This window comes from Chiloscyllium punctatum, chromosome 5 (assembly GCF_047496795.1).
Source record: "Chiloscyllium punctatum isolate Juve2018m chromosome 5, sChiPun1.3, whole genome shotgun sequence".
Classification (NCBI taxonomy): Eukaryota; Metazoa; Chordata; class Chondrichthyes; order Orectolobiformes; family Hemiscylliidae; genus Chiloscyllium; species Chiloscyllium punctatum.
In genome coordinates this window covers 45222737-45241954 of record NC_092743.1, presented here as the reverse complement: position 1 = coordinate 45241954, position 19218 = coordinate 45222737, and the positions used below count along the sequence as shown (strand labels likewise).

General features: G+C 40.1%; 1 protein-coding gene across 2 annotated transcripts in view; it reads right to left on the bottom strand.

Moving 5' to 3' along the window:
- Nucleotides 1–19218, bottom strand: part of nagpa (N-acetylglucosamine-1-phosphodiester alpha-N-acetylglucosaminidase) — a 49211-nt gene that overhangs the window by 15931 nt on the left and 14062 nt on the right. The window contains exons 4-6 of one of the 2 annotated variants that reach the window (XM_072570185.1): nucleotides 14347–14455; nucleotides 9192–9320; nucleotides 578–783 (exon numbers count right to left, since the gene is read on the bottom strand). In XM_072570185.1, the coding sequence (XP_072426286.1) occupies nucleotides 578–783; nucleotides 9192–9320; nucleotides 14347–14455 (444 nt within the window). The remainder of the gene's footprint in view (nucleotides 1–577; nucleotides 784–9191; nucleotides 9321–14346; nucleotides 14456–19218) is intronic. The other variant, XM_072570186.1, reaches the window with a different exon arrangement.

The window sequence follows — 19218 nt, the reverse complement described above, 5'->3', positions numbered from 1 at the left end:
AATAATATCACAATGCAAAATTCAGATATGAGCCTTCGAACTACAACTAAAGTGGTGCAATATCACAGTTGCAATTTTGTCTAATGGTTCTTAATACCACATTCTTAGTTGAATTAACTGTTCAGTGTCAGCTGTGGGTCAAGAAAGCAACCATTTTATACCTGAATCCCAAGGTTTGGATTTGATTTGTTTTAGAAATTAAGCACAAAAATAAGGTTGATTTTTGCAGTTGAGGAAATGCTGCCCATTGGCTAAGCTGTTGAACTGAGGCCCCACTTGCCCTCTCATGCATGCAAAAGATTCTATTACACCATTCTAACAAATAGGGAACTTATTCCTTGTGTCCTAAACAAAACTACCCTCAATCTTAAAACCAATCTAGTCATCAACAGATGCAGCTTGAGGAGCAATTTTTAACTCAGTTGCTGTGACTACATAACAACAGCATCTATACTTCAGTAGTATTTCATTCAGCTATAATGTACATGGGAAGCTTCATGGTAATGAAAAGCAATTTATATTTGCAAGTGTTTATTTTTATCAATTTAAATCAGCAAAAATAAAAATCAACACATACGCTCAGAACAGATTCCACGTTGAGAACAATTTGAAGGCCCACAGTTAAGGAGGTTACAAGCTGGGCCAGACCAAAAGCCTCTACAGTAACAATCTCCGAGTAAACAATCTCCATGGCCACTGCAGTCTGGAGGCGCACATTCAGGTTCATGAACACACACGACCGTGGAAACAGCCCGCGGGCAGCGCCACATAGGATCAGGTGAACTGTTGAAGAAAATAATTGATTTGGAAGATGATCATAACTAATTGACAGAAACAAGACATTAACATTCACTGCAATTTAATTTAGGTGTGCACAAATTGATTAAACTATAATATTTGGAGTTTATAATTTAGAAAAACTTAAGATTATTTTCTATTGCACGCTTGCACTTACCAATTCCTACAGAGTAACTTGGCCTCCAGAGTTTTCTGTGGTCGAGGATTCCACAGGTTCACACCACCATGTTATAATGGTGCCTCCTTTGGAACCAGAAATTATATAGCAGGTAGACAAATGGTGAATCTGAACAGGAATGCTTTATTGATGATGCACTGAAATTGTGCCACTTGCTTTGGTACATCTGATTCACACAATATTTATGACTAAAGTGGAGTCACAGGTAGATAGGATAGTGAAGGCGGCATTTGGTATACCTTCCTTTATTGGTCAGAGCATTTCTGGAAGGAAGTTGTGAAACTTGAAAAGGGTTCAGAGAAGATTTACAAGGATATTGCCAAAATTGTCAGGGTTTGAACTATAGAAAGGCTGAATAGGCTGGGGCTATTTTCCCTGGACCGTCGTAGGCTGAGGGGTGACCTTATCGAGGTTTTTAAAATCATGTGGGTCGTGGATAGGGTAAATACACGAGGTCTTTTCCTGGGGTGGGGGAGTCCAAAACGAGAGGGCATAGATTTAAGGTGAGAGGGGAACGATTTAAACGTGGCCATAAGGGGCAACCTTTTCATGCAGAGGGTGGAACGTATATAGAACGAGCTGCCAGAGGATGTGGTGGAGATTGTTACAATTACAACATTTAAAAGGCATCTGGATAGGTATGTGAATTGTAAGGGTTTAGAGGGATATGGGCTAAGTGCTGGCAAATGGGACTAGATTAAGTTAGGATAAATGGTCGGCATGGACGAGTTGAACTGAAGAGTCTGTTTCCTGCACTACTTTGCTGTGATTCCAAAAATCAAATGTCCTTTCTTTATTGAAGATTATGAGGTATTATTCTCTACTGCATTCCATCACCGCAAACCAACCTCTCACAAAGCATAATTTGTAATTTTTTAGTTTCCTTATCAGATGGCCTGGATGAGCTGACCCCTTAAACAATATTGTGGATAATTTCACCCTCCACATTATCATCTCGTCAGGCACCATGACGGGTATTTCTTCTACATAGCACCATGACTATTGGCATATTTTATGTACTTTGGGCTACATTTCCATTCATCTTCACAGATCAACCCTGCAGACCCTGTTTACATAACAATGGAGACAAGGGATCCTGGAGGCCTGAGTGACAGTGACTCTACATGTAATTAAATGCACACCTTTTAAAAATAGATTATCTTTAGTGTTAGCTTCTATAGTCAACATTGTTGCATTGCCTTGAGGCAGACAGTAAAGTGGTGATCAGGCATTAGACTCTTTACTTATCTATGTAAATAGCCTCATGACTGAGACAATGGTTGACTTTTGCGTAGCTTACACAAAACGATAATTGGGAGTGTTTGCTTGCCGTCAGTTCTGTTCCCAACTTAGGCCTCGTAGATCTGAAAAATTGTCTCAAATTTTAGATCATGACATTTAGTTAAAAGGAAGCAGGAGAAATCTGGCAAGGCATAGAAATATGGTGGACCAATCACATGTAGATACTAGTTGTAGACTTTCTACCTATTGACAGGGGATTCCAACCCTAAAACCCATCCCCTCTTTCTTCACCCTGATCTACAGAGACTGATGTATTGCATCATCAGCACCTGTCGACAAAGAAGATGGCAGTAACAAAAACAAACAGCCAGAAAAGCTCTGCCGGTCTGGCAGCATCTCAGAGTCATAGAGATGTACAACACGGAAACAGACCCTTCGGTCCAACCCGACCAGATATCCCAACCCAATCTAGTCCCACCTGCCAGACCCAGCCCATATCCCTCCAAACCCTTCCGATTCATGTACCCATCCAGATGCCTTTAAAATGTTGCAACTGTACCAGCCTCCACCACTTCCTCTGGCAGCTCATTCCATACACGTACCACCCTCTGCGTAAAAAGGTTGCCCTTACGTCTCTTTTATATCTTTCCCCTCTCACCCTAAACCTATGCCCTCTAGTTCTGGACTCCCCCCACCTCAGGGAAAAGACTTTGTCTATTAATCCTATCCATGCCCCTCATGATTTTGTAAACCTCTAAGGTCACCCCTCAGCCTCTGACGCTCCAGGGAAAATAGCCCTAACCCACTCAACCTCTCCCTGTAGCTCAAATCCTCCAACCTTTGTAACAGCCTTGTAAATCTTTTCTGAATCCTTTCAAGTTTCACAACATCTTTTCCAATAAGAAGGAGATCAGAATTGCATGCAATATGCCAAGTGTCCTTATAGCCGTAACATGACCTCCCATCTCCTGTAGTCAATACTCTGACCAATAAAGGAAAGCATACCAAATGCTGCCTTCACTATGCTATCTACCTGCGACTCCACCTACAAGGACCTATGAACCTGCTCTCCAAGGTCTCTTTTATCAGCAACACTCCCTCCCACTCCACTCCACTCCACCCTCCCACCCCGACCTATCCCCTTCATCCCCTCCCCCACTCACCTATTGTACTCTTATGCTACTTTCTCCCCACCCCCACCCTCCTCTCACTTATCTGTCCACCCTTCAGGCTCTCTGCCTGTATTCCTGAAGAAGTGCTTTTGCCTGAAACGTTGATTTTACTGCTTCTCGGATGCTGTCTGAACTGCTGTGCTCTTCCAGCACCACTAATCCAGAATCTGGTTTCCAGCATCTGCAGTCATTGGTTTTACCCATTAAATATACAAGTCCTGCTAACATTTGCTTTCCTAAAACGCAGCACCTCACATTTATTTAAATTAAACTCCACCTACCACTTCTCAGCCCACTGGCCCATCTGATCAAGATCCCGTTTGCAATCGGAGACTACCTTCTTCGCTATCCACTACACCTATAATTTTGGTGCCATCTGCAAACTTACTAACTATACCTCTTATGCTCACATCCAAATCATTTATATAAATGACAAAAATTAGTGGACCCAGCACCGATCCTTGTGGCACTCCACTGGTGACAGGCCTCCAGTCTGAAAAACAACCCTCCACCACCAACCTCTGTCTTCTACCTTTGAGCCAGTTCTGTATCCAAATGGCTAGTTCTCCCTGTATTCCATGAGATCTAACCTTGCTAACTGGTCTCTCATGGGGAATCTTGTTGAACGCCTTACTGAAATCCATATAGATCACATCTACTGCTCTACACTCATCAATCCTCTGTTACTTTTTCAAAAAACTCAATCAAGTTTGTGAGACATGATTTCCCACACACAAAGCCATTTTGACTATCCCTAATCAGTCCCTGCCTTTCCAAATACATGTACATCCTGTCCCTCAGGAGTCCCTCCAACAACTTGCCCACCATCGACATCAGGCTCACCAGTCTATAGTTCCCTGGCTTGTCCTTATCATCTTTCTTAAACAGCGGCACCACGTTAGCCAACCTCCCGTCTTCCGGCACCTCACCTGTGACTATTGATGATACAAATATCTCAGCAAGAGACCCAGCAATCACTTCCCTACCTTCCCAGACTTCTAGGGTACACCTGATCAGGTCATGGGGATTTATCCACCCGTTTCAAGACATCCAGCACTTCCTCCTCTATAATATGAACATTTTTCAAGATGTCACCATCTATTTCTCCACATTCTATATCTTCCATATCTTTTTCCACAGTAAATGCTGGTGCAAAATACTTGTTTCGGATCTCTCCCCATCTTCTGCGGCTCCACACAAAGGTCACCTTGCTGATCTTTGAGAGCTCTTATTCTCTCCCTAGTTACCCTTTTGTCCTTAATATATTTATAAAAACCCTTTGGATTCTCCTTAACTCTATTTACCAAAGCTATCTCATGTCCCCTTTTTGCCCTCCTGATTTCCCCCTTAAGTATACTCCTACTGCCCTTATACTCTTCCAAGGATTTCTCAATCTATCCTGTCTATACCTGACATATGCTTCCTTCTTTTTCCTAACCAAACCTTCAACTTCTTCAGTCATCCAGTATTCCCTATACCTACCAGTCTATCCTTTCACCCTAACAGGAATGTACTTTCTCTGGATTCTCGTTATCTTATTTCTGAAGGCTTCCCATTTTCCAGCCGTCCCTTTACCTGTGAACATCCGCCCCAAGCTTTTGAAAGTTCTTGCCTAATACCATCAAAATTGGCCTTCCTCCAATTTAGAACTTTAACTTTTACATCTGGCCTATTATTTTCCATCACTATTTTAAAACTAATAGAATAATGGTCGCTGGCCCCAAAGTGCTCCCCCACTGACACCTCAGTCACCTGCCCTGCCTTATTTCCTAAGTGTAGGTCAAGTTTTGCATGTTCTCTAGTAGGTACACCTGTGTAGAAAATTCAGAGTTAACGTTTCAGGTTGAGCCACCCTTCGTCAGAACTGTGTTCACCCAGAAACATTAACTGTAATTTCTCTCCACAGATGTTGCAGACCTGCTAAGCATTTCCAGCAATTTGTTTTTGTTGCTATTTTCACTGACGACAGGTGCTGATGATACATTATATCAGCCTCTGTTTTTATCGTTTTTGTTTCTGATTTCCAGCATCCACAGTTCTTCAGTTTTTAACAAAAAGGTACATTAGTTAAAAGCCTTAAGTTGTTAAACTCTGGTTCAAGTAAGGAAGGCTATAAAATTCTGGTACCAAAAATGCTGTTCCTTGAGTTTTCACTAGAACAGTGTAGGAGATCAATATCAGAAAGATCAGGGTGGGAAGGGAATAAAGTAATTAACACTACAGATCCTCACTGCATCATCTATTTTTAAGATCAGTACAACAGGCATGGAAGATTCACTGGTGGTTACTCATTTCAGTGCTCCCAGTCTTACCAGCCATTCCAGGTCCACCTCCACTCTGGGCCAGATGACAGATGGTGTCATATGCCTTCAGACTTCTACGAGATGCCTTTGGCTTCAGGTGTAATTTAGTTTCAACATGTTTAGTTCCCCCCAGGGTTCCTCTGAAGACATCTTTGTACTTGTCCAGGATCACTTGAAAACTTGCATTTGAGTCTGCCAGCCTATTAGCCACCCCCACTTTAACCAAGAGTGTCCAAATAATGCCTTTTACTCTTTGATAACAATTCTGCACATTGGTCCCTTAATGGTACTTTCACTAGTGGCACCACTTGTTCCATGTGTGTCCGAAGTATAATCTTGGCAGGCTTCAAATGGTAGTGCCTTCAACTTCTCTCTATAGACAGATTCAGGAATCAGGGACACTGCTGTGTCCATACAAACTTCGATTTTTACTAATGCACACCCCCCCCAAGTCTAGTGGCTCGAGTTTCCTTAGTGAATGCTCCCAACATAGTATGCTGCCTCACTGGCTACACTAGCATACTGTTCTTCCCTGGCGTCACCCATAGCCCAGGTCTCCTTGTGATTTCTCAGTGATGACTTTGGTAGATCCTGGTACGTACTCTCTTTAGCCATTGGTAAGAGACTCCCATGACTGCCGCTCTTGGCCCACTCCTCAGTGAGTACCTTCTTTCCTGGTGTTGACTACTTCCATCAACATTATCTCCTTGATCCTGTGTCACTTTTGAAGGTAGGGAGACATCTCCTTGGAGAGAAAGAACACTTTTGCACTAAGTTCATGAACTGAATCTCATCTTTATGCTAGTGCTTCCTTGGAAACCAGGAATTATAAGCAAATGACGAATCTGAAAAGAAACACCTCCATAACCGGTTCGAGACTGGACCCAAACTCTGTCCCCACAGGGTCACCTGACCAGCTCTCCTAAAAGGGCAGCACCCCTCACTACATAGATAACACTTCCAAATGAAGAAATTTCTCATTTCAGTTCAAAATGGCATAGCCCACATTCTGAGCTGACCACCTCATTATTCTGGATTGTCAGCCAGTGGAAACATCATTATTGCATCCAGACTGTCCAGCCCTATCAGAATGTCATAACTTTCAGAGTCAGAATCAGAATCAGAATCAGAATCAGAAAGCAGGGAAACAGACTCTTTGGTCCATCTAGTCCATGCCAACCTTGTTCCCAAACTGAACTCGTCCCAGTTGCTAGCTTTTGGCCCATTTCCCTCCAAATCTTTTCTATTCTTGTACTTATCCAAAGTTAGTTGAGAACTCACTTGGAGTTGGCTTGTGAATTCTGCCTGCTGTGGATATGGAAATGAATTAGCATTCAGTTTCTAAGAAAATAAGAGAAATAAGTGGGGGTATGAATTGAAATAGAGAGAGGGGAGTGATGGACTGCATCAGGTTCAACTGCTTTCATCACAATTGGGACAAAGGCTCAGAACTGAGGGCTGCCTTCTAACTAGGCTGCCTCAGCACTCTTTCCCCTATTAGCTTAAGATCTGCTTTTGGGGTTAGCACCCCTCTCATTTTAAACAGCAGTGAGATTTTGGGAAATTTCCCAACTCAAACTATCTGCCTTAGTAGTGAAAAGCTGACCCAGAGAAATTGGGAAAATGGAAGTTTGTTTACAGGAAACAGCATTTGAACAAGTTCTAAGCTCTAGGCACTGTCAAGGAAGCTTTGGGAAATAGCAGGCTTATAATTGGTCTTTAGACTTCCTACAGTTTGGAAACAGGCCCTTCGGCCAAACATGTCTACACCGACCCTGTGATGAGTAACCCATCCAGACCCATTTCCCTCTGACTAATGCACCTAACACTATGGGCAATTTAGCATGGCCAATTCACCTGACCTGCACATCTTTGGACCAAGGGAGGAAACTGGAGCATCCAAAGAAAACCCACACAGACACAGGGAGAATGTGCAAACTCCATACAGACAGTCACCCAAGGCTGGAATTGAACCTGGCTTGCTGGCACTGTGAGGCAGCAGTGCTAATCTCTGAGCCACCGTGCTGCCCCACATGGTCTTGTTGGACACCATGTAATGAAGCTTAATGCAGCCTGAAGTCTAAAGCATTGCTTGATGGAGGCTACTTTCCTACATATTTTCTGAACTTTTGATTGTGAAGATCAATAAACAGGACTAAAATTGCAGACAACTAGTTTGTGGACACAATTGCTAGCAACTTAGATTAAGTCATTAAACACATTCAAGTACAGTGCCTAATGCTCAACGAAGAGCACTTAAACTTAATAACCTGCTACTTTTGGACTCATGAAATAGGATGATGATTTCAAGGCAGGGATGAGGCAATGGAAGAGAAGGACAGACAGTGCAAAGTTAATTTCTGTTGGAGAAGGCGAGAATTAAATTATTAGGAGCCAAACGTGAGCGAACAAGGGTGGTGATGGATGTGGCAAAAAAAAAGAGGGAAGTAAAAATAAATAATTAAAGAGTAGAGTAGATTAGATTCCCTAGTGTGGAAACAGGCCCTTCAGCCCAACAAGTCAACATCGACCCTCCGAAGAGTAACCCACCCAGACCCATTTCTCTCTCACTAATGCATCTTACACGATGGCCAATTTAGCATGGCCAATTCATCTGACCTGCACATCTTTGGACTGTAGAAGTACACCGAAGCACTTGCAGGAAACCCACGCAGACACGGGGAGAATGTGGAAACTCCACACAGACAGTCACCAGAGGTTGGAATCGAACCTGGGTCCATGGTGCTGTGAGGCAGCAATGCTAACCACTGAGCCACCGTGCCACCCTAATTGAGTAAATTGAGTGAAGTATCAAAGATATTAACAATTAAATAAAGAAGCCAGTGAAGGTATATTCTAAAGAGAGAATGGCTGAATGAGATGGCTGGTTTGTCTACATAAGTCACAATCACTTATGATTTATGAAGAACATTGAAACATCTAGACAAGATACATGCACATTCTCACTTTATGGTGTAAATTTTACTTTGGCTAATTTTTCTTCCCTAGCTGAGAATTTGGAAATTAAACTCCTGATACAGAAAGCTGCTCTCTTGGTTCCTGTTTTAATAGTACATTTCCAATATCCACTTTTTCATGGGAGTCAAACCACTGAGTGAATTCTAACAGACTTAAAAAAGATACAGTACCAGAAAATAATTATTATCGATCAGTCATCATCATCAATTATTTCAGGTCTTCCCAAATATAGGCATAAGTTGAAGAAAAATAATTATTTCACTGATCAGAGTGTAAGTATCTTCAGTAACTTTGGTCCATTGTCAGATAAAATTATTTAAAAATTTACATGATCAACATAATCTAAATAAAACAAAGCAAATAAAAACAAACTCCTACAGAAACACAGCAAGTCTGGCAGCATCTGTGGACAGAAACCATAATCAAAATTTCAGGTCCAGTGACACTATCTAAATCATATTCTACACAATCAAGTTCAACATTAGTTATATTACTTTACATACTTAGCAATTTACATACCAGTGATCTGATGGATAACTTGCAAGAGATCCATTGAGTACCAATGTAGCTGACCCTCCTCCATCCAAATTAATGGCATTAATAACTCCATGGTCCTTTAAAAACCTTGCAACCTCCCACAAACTCAGTCTGTAATGAAATTTTACTTCTTTTAATTCAAACTTTTTTTATTGTACTATCAAATTTAATACAAATCATTATGTACAGGACTATCAGCGAGGCTGGATCAACTTAAAATTCAAAATAGCAAAGGCCTGGGACACATCAGCATCACCCTTTTTCATGATAGAATCTAGGCATATTTAATTAAGCTTGCCAAATAGAACAACTGCCTTCGTACATGCTATACATGTTGCTAAACATTTATCATCAGATTTCAGTCAGATTTCAAGGTTTGTGTTAAAAAAAGATTGATAAGGAATTGATGCTGTTTATTAGAAATCATGTATTGGAATAAATAATTTCACGTTCTGTATTTTACATCTCACTGAAGTAAAGTGCTAGAAATCAAGCTCCATCCACTATTCCAGGAGTCATCAATAAAGTTCAAGATTTTTTAAAGAAGTGTACAGAACCCCTCCTAGTTTACCTAACTTTCAGACCCAGGTTGACAAAAAGCATTGGCCACGATTCTTACTTAAAAAAGCCATTTATTACAAATTGACTGTAGCTACAGGCAAGCAATTAAGAACTATCAGTATTTAACTCTACGAGATAAAACTTTTGAGCCATTATAAATTCGCCTTTACACATTCAAACAAACAGGAAGAAATGGGTACTATGGCAGACGGAAAAACTGGCAACGCAACTCAATGGTTCCTTTTGCAGGGTTTGCTGAGACGGTTCTTGTGCTAATCAGAATGCTGCTTCTCAATCTTATTTCTCTGAATATTTAACTTATTTGAAGTGGTTCACATTTATAACAAGTCTCTAACTTATTTCTTAAAAGTTACAGCTTACAGAAACTGTTGAAAAAAAAACTGGTTTTGGTTCGAGTTTTAAGTTTTATTTTACTACAGGGAACTGAGACAATGTCTGACCTAGTAGAGGTCTGATGGCTTCTCCTGCTCTTGTTCGCCGCCCCAAAGCTGTCCATTTAGCTGGGGACCAAGCACACGGTTGTTGTTGGCAGGCAGAAGACCTGGTCATTAGCTCACAGACCAATCAGCGACTTGCTGCCACTAGATTCTACATTTGCACACATCACTTGGTTCCAGTTCACCTGCAAATCATCTGCTTGAACCAGCAGCTAGCAAACTATACTTCTATCAAGTGTCAAGTATTTTGCTTTCAAAAAAATGTAGCAATTCCTCAATAATTCTTGGTTTTTAAACAGTTCAGTCCACTGTTTCAAAAAAAAAACAAAAATAAGAAATCTTTACAACGATTAAAGTATTTTTTGGAAAAGCTATAAGTTATATTTCTAAAAGGCAGCGAGGAATTAAGGGAACAGTGGCTTGGAAAAGCAGAATTTAAATCCTCTGGATCAAGGTGTTTACACAGTGTGCCACAAACATCAGTCACCTCACCCTCATTTTCTATTTACATGCTTAAACATTCAAAGTGGCATTTTTGACCAAAGTAGCAGTTTTATTTAATGCTTCGTTCCCCAAATTCAGCTGTGCAAGCTTCAAATAGAAGCAATAAAGCTGCAGTGAACAAGAATGCAGAAGATGAATACCAGATAAAGTCAGGAAAGTATGTGTGAAGTACCAGCCACCAAAGAAATGGTAAAAAGTATCAACCACTGCTTGTTTACATTAAAATCAGATTGCTAATCAATGATTACTTTTATTTTTATTTTGGTTGTCAATTAGAAATACTGTATTCATTGAGATCCCTTCAATTTACTAAAGTTTAATTTCTTTAATTTGTGTGAAATTTAAATTTAGCTTAAGACTTGCTGGCATCTCTTGCATGTATCATATATACTTAAAACCTTAAAGATTTATAACTGTAAAGTTAAACAGGTGAATGAATACTTCTTTTCTAAAGGGCAAAATGGAACCACTTAACCGTGGCAAAGTCATGTTTATACCGCAAAACAGTTTTTATAGGGTTTCAAAGTGGAATATTGTTGAACATAGTGCATAATAATTACTGGATGAGATAGGATTAAATATACACAAGAATGACCTATTAGACAGCTGTGTGACAAGGTTGTAGAGTCATAGGGATGTACAGCATGGAAACAGACCCTTCGGTCCAACTCGTCCATGCCGACCAGATATCCAACCGTCCATGCTGACCAGATATCCCAACCCAATCTAGTCCCTCCTGCCAGTACCCAGCCCATATCCCTCCAAACCCTTCCTATTCATATAACCATCCAAATGCCGCTTAAATGTTGCGATTGTACCAGCCACCATTTCCTCTGGCAGCTCGTTCCATACACGTACCACCCTCTGCATAAAAAGGTTGCCCTTACGTCTCTTTTATATCTTTCCCCTCTCACCCTAAACCTATGCCCTCTAGTTCTGGACTCCCCGACCCCATGAAAAAGACTTTGTCTAGTTATCCTATCCATGCCCCTCATAATTTTGTAAACCTCTATAAGGTCACCCTTCAACCTCCAACATTCCAGGAAAACAGCCCCAGCCTGTTCAACTTCTCCCTATAGCTCAAAGCCTCCTACCCTGGCAACATCCTTGTAAATCGTTTCTGAACCCTTTCAAGTTTTACAACATCTTTGCAATAGGAAGGAGACCAGAACTGCACGCGATATTCCAACAGTGGCCTAACCAATGTCCTGTACAGCCGCGACATGACCTCCCAACTCCTGCACTCAATACTCTGACCAATAAAGGAAAGCATACCAAACGCCTTCTTCATTATCCTATCTACCTGCGACTCCACTTTCAAGGAGCTATGAACCTGCACTCCAAAGTCTCTCTGTTCAGAAACACTCCCTAAGACCTTACCATTAAGCGTATAAGTCCTGCTAATATTTGCTTTCCCAATGTAGCACCTCGCATTTATCTGAGTTAAACTTCATCTGCATGGACCAGACTTTGACTTTAAAAAAGTGTCAAGCAAGCCAATACTAAAGCTGCAACATGATTTCTTTAAACTTCTAATACATAGACCAGAACACCCAAAACTCTTGCCTTTACGAGTGCTTATAAGGGAACCATGTAGGCCACATCTAAATTAAAAATCAATATTTCTGCCGATTCGCTTATGTTTGGATGCTGAGCAATCTTTAGTGGACAAATCACAGATGAGAATTTGTTCTAAACCAGCTCTTGTGCCAAACCAAATAAAACGAAAAAAAAGCGAGAGAAACAAACAGATTGAATTGAGTTGTTTGGACAAGTTTTATAAAACGTGGAATACAATTTGAATACGCTACCTTTAGAAAATTTATGACTACATTAAACTGACTACTTATTTTTCCATGTTTGGAAGTACCCCATTTTTGTGAATATTTGTTGCCTTTCTCAAGCTTCTGACTGACATTTCTGTAGCCAAGAAAAGGATTCATTGTTTTGAATATTTCTGAAGCCCACTGGTAGATTCGAAATAACCTACGATTGCCTCCCCAACAAAGAGTTGCTAAAATCAAAGCTGCAGAACCTTGGTCAGTATCTCCTCTCCATTGCATTTCAGTTCAGAGCGTAAACTGAAGGAACAATATTCTTCGAAAGTCTTTTCTGAGGGTCTGAGTGAAGGGAAAGACAGAACTTTAACATGCCTTGAAATGTGGTAATGCTAATGAGTAAAGCCTGTCCTTTAAGAGGTAGAAAATCAGACACCAAAGTCAACAATGGGATACTAATTCATAACTTCAACAATGAATCTTAAAAATGAAGATACCAGTCTCATTTCTTTTTTCATGCTCTTCATAAAGGAAATATGAAATATGTTTCACATTTGGATTACAAGAATCAAAATCATAGCAATGGTTACTATGTAAACATTAGAATTTGGAGAGGCCAGCAATTTGGCTCATCAAGCCTGCTCCTTTATTCAACATCATAGTCAGCCTGATTGTAGTCTCACCTCCTGGCAACCCAACATAACCTTTGACTTATAGAGTCACAGAGATGTACAGCATGGAAACAGACCCTTCGGTCTAATCTGTCCATGCCGACCAGATATCCCAACCCAATCTAGTCCCACCTGCCAGCACCTGGCCCATAACCCTCCAAACCCTTCCTATTCATATACCCATCCAAATGCCTTTTAAATGTTGCAATTGTACCAGCCTCCACCACTTCCTCTGGCAGCTCATTCCATACACATACCACCCTCTGTGTGAAAACGTTGCCCCGTAGGTCTCTTTTATATCTTTCCCCTCTCACCCTAACCCTAAGCCCTCTAGTTCTAGGACTCCCTGACCCCAGGGAAAAGACTTTGCCTATTTATCCTATTCATGCCCCTCATAATTTTGTAAACCTCTATAAGGTCACCCCTCAGCCTCTGATGCTCCAGGGAAAACAACCCCAGCCTCATCAAGCCTCTCCCTGCAGCTCAAATTCTCCAACCCTGGAAACATCCTTGTAAATCTTTTCTGAACCCTTTCAAGTTTCACAACATATTTCTGATAGGAAGGAGACCAGAATTGCACACGATATTCCAACAGTGGCCTAACCAATGTCCTGTACAGCCGCAACATGATCTCCCAACTCCTGTACTCTATACTTTGACAATAAAGGAAAGCATACCAAACGCCTTCTTCACTATCCTGTCTACCTGCGACTCCACTATGAAGGAGCTATGAACCTGCACTCCAAGGTCTCTTTGTTCAGCAACACTCCCTGGACCTTATCATTAAGTGTACAAGTCCTACTAAGTTTTTCTTTCCCAAAATGCAGCACCTCGCATTTATCTGGATTAAACTCCGTCTGCCACTTCTCAGCCCATTTGCCCATCTGGTCAAGATCCCTTCCTTGATCAAAAATCTAACTCAGTGTTGAATATATTTACGGAACCAAATAAGCCTGTAGTGTATTATTAATTTAATCAAGATTACTTTTTGATCTTCTATTGGAAACATTTACATACAAGATTTGAACAATGCCAAGAAAATCTAATATTTCAAAAAAGTGAAGAAATTTCTAATAATTAGTTAATCTATTCATCTTGATTACAAGTGTAATTTATATAGCTGTATTAGGATAAGAGAATCATTAATCTGAAGCTTTTATCTTACCCTCTGAGGTCAGTTTGTCCATCGATTTGCAACAAAACAAGCCTCCCATATTTATCATGTCCTATAGAAGTTCGGGCAGACACCACATTAACAAATCTTTCAAAAGATCCTATTTAAAATAGAAGGCTTAGTAACTACTTTGCTTTATATTATATAATTGCAAACTGCATAAATTAATGTATTTTACTGCATAATGGCCTAAGGTACACAGGACAGTATTGGACAAATTTACATCAGATCAAAGGACAACATCATTGAGCAGGTGATCAAGGGTTTGCTTGTAGAGCCAACTTAAAAGCATCTTACAGCAAGGAAAAAAGTTAGAAAACGTACATGGTGAGTTTCAGAGTTTAGGACTCAGGCAACTACAGAAACAACCATCAGCAGTAGAGGGAAGTAAATGGCCAAAATAGAGGAACAGGGTTCTCAGTGTCAGCATTACCTTTGCATTTTTAGATCTGCATTGTGTTACAAATTTAATGTCTGCAGACTATTATTTTGCATGAGATTCAACAGTTACGACCTCCCAAAGTGAACTTCAAGCAAGGAATTCGGGACCAATTCTTCAATCTCAAAAGATGGATGTGTCAAAAAAATCAGTGTTCCTACCACTGGTCTAGTTGAGATGAGTCAACTTAATTGAAAACCCAAGACCTTCTAATCTGCATCATTCAGCCATTGGAAGAACTCATTAACTCAAGTTATTCAACAAATTATAAAAAACTTTCAGGAATATTTTAGGATAATGGTTGAAGGATATTTCAATATTTTAAATATTTTATTGCATGTTTTATTTTTCTTTACTACTTTCACATTATGATGACAACAGTACTGGGGAAGGTGAGTGGCAATGCCAGGAACGAAATCCAGAATTGATCCACAACCACTGTTGAAGTCACTCTCCATTCATGGAGGATCAATATTGGTTTTCCCCTTGAACTGGTCACCTTGTATGCATCAAGGCAATTTGCAAGACAAAGCTTTGACAAAGTAATCTTTTGAAAGCAATATTTAAATTAACCATTGTATTCACTTCAAACAAGGAAACATTGCCAACAAACATTACTGAATCATCAAGAGTATATATACTTTATACAAAGAAAGAGTGCCAAAAACATCAAAATACAAAGGTTCCTGCAAGAACACATGCTTTAAATACTGATGTTGACCCATCATATGCAAAATACAACTTATATTAATATCGAAGTTCACATAAAAACAAATTAATTTACTGAGGGAACGTGATGTTAAGAATAAGGATAAAGGAGATTTGAGATTTTAGAATAGGGAACTAATGGATGGGCAAAGAAGATAGTTTTAAAAAGATTTCTAAAAGCAGAAAAAGATGGATGGCAGCTATTCAAGGCAGCAGCTCACTACCACAGAATAACGAGGGATGGGTAATAAATGGTGGCCCAGCTAGCAATGCCTGTATTCGGTGAGTAAATAAAGTAAAATGGAGCAAAGCAGAGGGGGAAAAATATAAGGGTGAGTTTATTGCCAACGCCTAACTGCACATGTGGTGTGCTGCCTTCTTGAATTGCTTCATTCCAGTTACTGCCAGTAAAGAGGGAATTCCAGACTTTGACCCATGACAATGATGGAACAGCAATATATCTCCAAGTCAGGATGGTGAGTAGCTTGGAGGGGAACATAAATGTAGTGGTGTTCCCATGTATTTGTTGCCCTTGTCCTAATAGAAGGAGTCTAGATTAGAGTGGTGCTGGAAAACCACAGCATCCGAGGAGCAGGAAAATCTACATTTCGGGCAAAAGCCCTTCATCAGGAATGGAGGCAGGGAGCCTACAGTGTGGAGAGATAAATGGGTGGGGGATATGGCCATCGGTTTGTAAGGTGCTATCTAAGCAATTGCCAAAGGTGGAATTGGCAGAACAAAGGACGAGTGGTCTGTTACAAAATTACAGAAACCAGGTGGAGTTTTATATCTAGATTAGATGGAATATGATATACATAGAAACAGGCCATTTGCCCAGTTCGTGCATGCCCCACTTGACCCTCCTCCCATCTTTCCGCAAATTGCTACCAACATAAGCCATTATAAATGGTTAAAATATAACTGAATAAACCCTTCTACATGTTCACTTGAATAAATCAATATTTGCTTCAGCTACTCTTTACTGGCAAGTTTGACATTTGCACTAATCTGGATCATGTGTTAGGCATTTAGTCTTGAGGTCCTAGTATTTGACTGAATTGAATTGAATTGAATTTGGATTTGATGTTGAAATTTAACAGATTCTTTTCTTCGGTAGAACATTTAGAAAACTCTAAATATGCACATGAATAGGAAAGGTATGGAGGGAGGTGGGCCAGGTACAGGCAGGTGGAGGTAGTTTAGTTTCATACGTTCAGCATGGACTGACTGGATTGAAGGATGTGTTTCCATGCTGTATGACTTTATGATTATGACTATAATAAGATTTTTCTGCAGTTCCTATTTATTTCTGGTGTCTCTTTTAGGGTAATAGCCTCTGTACATTTGCTCTTCCCACAATTGTAAAGACTTTTAAAAAAAAAGACTTTCTAAAAAAAATTCAATTAAAATTCTTTTTAATTTTGAAGACCCCCGACATGGTCACCCCTAAGCCTACTTTCATGAAAGAATCCCCAAGTTGTTCTTCCTCTGATACATGACTTCCACAGTTTTGATTTTATTCTTGTCAATATTGTTAGCATCCTCTCCAGTACCACCACCTTCTAAACAGAAAGAACCATCACAGGCTCCTACTTATTCCATGTTGATTCCAACCAAAATTTTATCCTGTGCACTTTGGATCCAAATACAGATATAAACAAGTGTCCTCGAAACTCAGTTTAGCAGCTCACTGTTTGTCAGATGCGAAGCCGTCAATCAGTTGAACTCCACTCACTTCCTCCAAATGAAAAAGACATTCTTATGGGCCCTTGTATGACCCAGTTATTGTAGGAGATAAAGAACATTTCATTGTACCATTCCTGCACACTCATTAAGTTGCATTTTAACAGTATTTGATTGCAATCAGGGCCAATTTGTGCATTCTTCCTGAACCGGATATAGGTGAGTTTGTTTCTAACTTCCAACCTTTTTCCACATTCACATGGTTGACTGCAGAATGTCCCATTTGCAGAAACATACTATAAACAAGTATTCATTACAAGCCTACTTACTCCCATAGCAATCGTGACTGTGCTATCCAGCATTCCGTTTTGAAATGATGTTATTCTTAGCCTGAATTTCTTTAAAATACTTTCAGATAATGTAACTTTACATACTAACACAAGCCAAAATGTATTTTTTGTTCCTCAAAAAAGGATTCAAATCATCAGCCAACCCCTCTTGAATCAGCATGGTTGCTGGAGCTCATGAAAATACTACTTCTATTTCATGTAGCTGCACTCACCACTTTCTCCACACCTTCTATCCAACCAGACTTCATGCTCAATGAACTATTTTCACCATCTTGTTAGAGAAATTGATGGGATTGAAGGCTGATAATCTATATTCCAGACTGCTCAAGGAAATGGCCCTAGAAATGATGGCTGTATTGATAGTCATCTTCCAAGATTCTTTAGACTCTGGAACAGTTCCTACAGAGTGTAAATGTAATCCTAATTTACAAGAGAAGGTAGAAAGAAAACAGAGAAACTGTGGACCAGTGAGTCCGATGTCAGTAGTGGGCAAGATGCTAAAGTCCATCAAGGATTTTATAGCAGAGCACTTAGAAAACAATGGCAGAATCAGACAAAGTCGGCATGAATTTACAGAAGGGAAATCATCCTTAACAAATTACTGGAACTCTTCCAGTGTGTAACTAGAAGAATTGATCAGGAGAGCCACTAGATGTAGTTTATTTGGACTTTCAGTAAGCTTTTGACAAAATGCCACATAAAAGACTATGATGCAAAGTACATAGGTTTAGAGGTAATGTATTGAGATGGATAGAAAATTCATTAACAGGGAAGAGTGTCAGTATAAATGCATCTTTTCCGAACAGCAGCTAGTGGGATACTGCAGGGATCAGTCTTAGAACCTCAGCTATTACAATATATTAATGATTTTGATGAGAGAATTAAATATCTCAAAATTTTCAGATGACACAAAGCTAGGTCAAAGGGTGAGCTGCAGAGAGGATTTTTATTTTCTTTATGCATGGGATGAGGGAGTGACTGGCTAATCAGCATTTATTATCCATCCCTAATTGTCCAGAGGCGAATAAAGAGTCAACCACATTGCTGTGCGTCTGCAATCACATGTAGGCGAGACAAGATAGGGATGGCAGTTTCCTTCCCTAAAGGATATTAGTGAATCAGATATATGTTTTCAACAATCAACAATGGAAGCATGGTCATCATTAACCTCTTAATTCCAGATTTTAAAAAGAATTGAATTCAATTTCCTTCGTTTGCCATGGCAGGATTGGAACCAGGGTCCCCAGAACATGACCTGGGTCTCTGGAATAAAAGTCCAGCAATAAGACCACAATGACATCAGGCTGAGTGTGTGGATAAATGCATGGCAAATGCAGTATCATGTGAATAAGGTGAGATTTTTGCTATTTTTATGGTTCTATGTAAGATGCAGTGCACAAATTCACCTCAGCTTCTGAGGTTACACCTTTCACACCCTTTCTTATGCAAAATGTCCATACTACAGAGGAGGAAGTGCTGGATGCCTTGAAATGCATAAAAGTGGATAAATCCCCAGGACCTGATCAGGTGTACCCTAGAACTCTGTGGGAAGCTAGGGAGGCGATTGCTAGGCCTCTTGCAGAGATATTTGTATCATTGATAGTCACAGGTGATGTGTCAGAAGACTGGAGGTTGGCTAACGTGGTGCCACTGTTTAAAAGAAAGGTGGTAAGGACAAGCCAG